Below are 3,392 nucleotides of genomic sequence, written 5' to 3' on the forward strand. Positions count from 1 at the left end.
ATCTACCTTTATTGTAATCTTTCTCTTATTGTTCTTTCTCGCTACACATATCCTTTTGTTCTAGTCTCTCATTATTGTCTTTACTCTTTCGTTCTAGTCTCTCCTTATTGTCTTTTACTCTACCCTGCAGGTACTACTCGTATAGCTCCTAGTAGTTAGTCTGGCGCTCCGCACCGATGCGCCGTTCTGTAGATATAAATACTGCCTGTACGCTACTGTAGTTCCTCAGTTTAATTATCAACTTAGATCTCCCTTCCCAGCTTAACTCTTCTCTAAGTCTTCAGGCTCAATGCCTTGGAGTACTCTCTACTATAACCTTAGGACTTAGACGTTCTCTGGTTCGCTCCTCGTCACCGGCGATACTGCCGCTCTGACCTGGCTGCTGCTCAGTTCCTCTCTTCTCTACTCTCGATCTCCGGGGACTAACGGCGTAACGGCGGTGTTGTTAATAACTTCACTACTGTCCCACTCGTCTTCCGCACTTAGACACCTTGTGGCTTTGGCACGGTTACACGGTGTACATGATCTTAACAAACTGGAAGAACATCAAGTGCGAGCCGGAATAGGATGGGATAAGCTTTCTGGATAGATTCCTGTGTAGAAATGAGCACAAAGAATGACAACAACATTGAGAAAGACCAGCATACATTGTCCCAAAACCGTATCAAGTCAAATGATTTAAGTTTCTCGCAATCAGTAATAATACCTTCGGATAACCAGCGGGTGAATTCTCGTTCGACCGCTTCTTCATTGGCACCATCAATCTCATCTTCGGTGAGTGCTTGCGGGCCATCAGACGTGGTATCCGATTCTTCATTTGAAGTCAATGGCAGAGAAGAGAGCGAAGAGGAGCGGGACAGGATGGAAATTGAGGCTGAGTATTCATCGAGTGCATCTAGACCTGAGCACTGTGAATATGCAGCATCCGAACCTCCAATATCTAAAGATGCTCGGGTTGGAGTCACAAGATCGTTCTGCTGTTTGCAAAGTTCCTGTTGGTGTTGTAACATCTATGCACATTGAGCTTTTCATGCAACATGTTTTTAACAAATAAATACACGCACCACATTATGGATAGCCGCCTTGGCTTGCACAATCTCACTCAAACCCCAATGCTTTTCTATCCACTTGAGCTTTGCCGTTGGATTGATGACTATAAGAATAACTTAGCTAGACCAGGATGAGAAAATGAATAGAACATACACATTGCGTATGCATACATATGGGTTGATTGAGACTTATCCTGATACTCTTCAATCTTTGCCAATGCAGATGAGATTGCATGTGACAGATTGGGTAGGATGGCTTTCAAACCGTGGAGATTGGCAATCAACTGTTCATATAATGGGAGTACAATGGCTAAACAAGGAGTCTGTCACGAAGCGGCGGAGGCGGAGTGACTAACGGAGCGGGAAAGCGGAGCGACTAAGCAGAACGGTGAGGCGGAGCAACTGGACAAGGCAACAAGGCAGAGCGACTAAGCAGAACGGCGGCAGGCTGGTCCTGTTAAGATCATGCAACCCGTGTAACCGTGCCAGAGGTCACAGAGTGTCTAAGTGCGGAATACGAATGGGACAGTAGTGAAGTTATTAACAACACCGCCGTTACGCCGTATGTCCCCGGAGGTCGAGAGTATAGAAGAGAGGAGCTGAGTAGCAGCCAAGTCGGAGCGGCGATAACGCCGGTGACGAGGAGCGAACCAGAGAACGTATAAGTTCTAAGGTAGAGTAGAGAGAACTTCAAGGCAGTAAGCCTGAAGACTTAGAGGAGCACAGAGTGAAAGAGGGAATCTAAGTCGATAATTAAACTGAGGAACTACAGTAGCGTACAGGCAGTATTTATATCTACGGATCGGCGCAGCGGTGCGGAGCGCCAGACTAACTACTAGGAGCTATACGAGTAGTACCTGCAGGGTAGAGTAAAAGACAATAAGAAGGGACTAGAACGAAAGGGTATGTGTAGCGAGAAAGAACAATAAGAGTGAGATAACAATAAGGAGCAGATCTTCGGAATCCCGAACGGCGGAATGGAGGCCCGCGGCATGGACTTGACAGTATCCCCCTCTTAGGCTTGAGCCCTCGAAAGCCATTAATACCGGTAGTTGGTTAGTCACCAAGGAAAAAATTTCAAAGGCCGTCAGGATCGGGGATTTGGCCCTTCAGTCAGCAGGAAAATTTTCAAAAGCCGTTAGTACCGGGAATTGGCGTTAGTCATCAGTGAAAATTTTCGGTTCACCGTACACCCCGTACAACTCGAAGGAAAATTTTCGCTGGTCCGTGCGCAGTTTTTTGTCCTATAAAAGGCCCAGGGTTTTGCCGCTAAGGCCCTAACTTTTCCAAAATTTTCTAAGTCCAACCAGCATGTCGACCAGCCGCACCATCACCACCACCACCCAAAAATCTCCAACCGCCGGACCTTCGAGGTCGCGGCCTGCTCCTCCGCCGCCCATCGATCTCACCGTCCCCGAGGAATCTAGAGAAGACGACGACGACGATGTGGAGGAAGACGACGACGAGGCTATCCGGCGGGCAGAGGAGAAGGTCCGTCGGATGAAGGCCAGGAAGGCGGCGGCGGCGGCTAAAAAGAAAGCCGAGGAGGAGGCGGCTAGAAAGGCCGCGGAGGAGGCGCAGAGGAAGAAGGAGGAGGCAGCGCGGGAGTTGGAGGAGCGCCGGAGGAGAATGGCAGAGGCGGCCACCGCTCGTAGTCGGCGTGGCTCCTCGCCAGGAGGAAGTTCGGTTTCCCCACAGCGGCCGGTGGTGGAAATCCGAAAGGACAAAGGAAAAGGCAAGGGTAAAGCCCAGGTGAGTACTGATACCCTTTGATGAGAATCTTGTGCTGATTCTCCGGCTTATAGCCCGTTGGTGGGGACCCCGATGATGGCGGCGACGGGGATGACGACGACGACGACGAAGATGACAGGGCTCCCTGCGAAAGATGCAGGAGCAAGAAGATCTCTTGCCAGATGCAGGCTGGCAAGAGGAGTTCTGTCATTTGCAAACCCTGCCACGACGCCAAGGTCCGGTGCTCGTACTCCGGGCGGCCCTCAACGGTGAAGCGCGAGGGTGGAGGAACTCCGTACGGCGAGCGCCTGGCGGTGCTGGAGAGCCAGGTGGCTCAGTTGCTCGCTGACAACCGGCAGCTTCGAGATGGTCAGGTGAAGGCGAACACCTACCATCGTCACATGAACCGGAAGCTGGATTGGTTGGTTACGGAAGCCTCAAGGAGGAGAAGAACGCCACCAGAATTGCCGGAGGCTGGGCCGTCGGTTTTGCCGAAGAAACGACGGAGAATTGCGGATAGCGACGAGGAAGAGGAACAGAGGAGAGTAGAGCAGGAGGTTGGGAAGAAGAGGATGGAGAAGGAGAGGAGGAAATGGAGGAGAGGGAGGAAGA

The 3,392-nt window shown here is 50.8% G+C and overlaps 1 protein-coding gene across 1 annotated transcript; it reads right to left on the bottom strand.

Moving 5' to 3' along the window:
* Window positions 1-527: 527 nt before the first annotated feature.
* Window positions 528-1,222, bottom strand: C8R40DRAFT_1178928 (uncharacterized protein; the record flags this gene model as incomplete). Its single annotated transcript, XM_046232941.1, has 4 exons — window positions 528-593; window positions 648-1,010; window positions 1,065-1,153; window positions 1,204-1,222. The coding sequence occupies 4 exons, from the start codon at window positions 1,220-1,222 to the stop codon at window positions 528-530; spliced, it is 537 nt and encodes a 178-aa protein (XP_046078720.1).
* Window positions 1,223-3,392: the final 2,170 nt, after the last annotated feature.

Source organism: Lentinula edodes, assembly GCF_021015755.1.
Source record: "Lentinula edodes strain Le(Bin) 0899 ss11 chromosome Unknown C8R40scaffold_114, whole genome shotgun sequence".
In the NCBI taxonomy this organism is placed as follows: Eukaryota; Fungi; Basidiomycota; class Agaricomycetes; order Agaricales; family Omphalotaceae; genus Lentinula; species Lentinula edodes.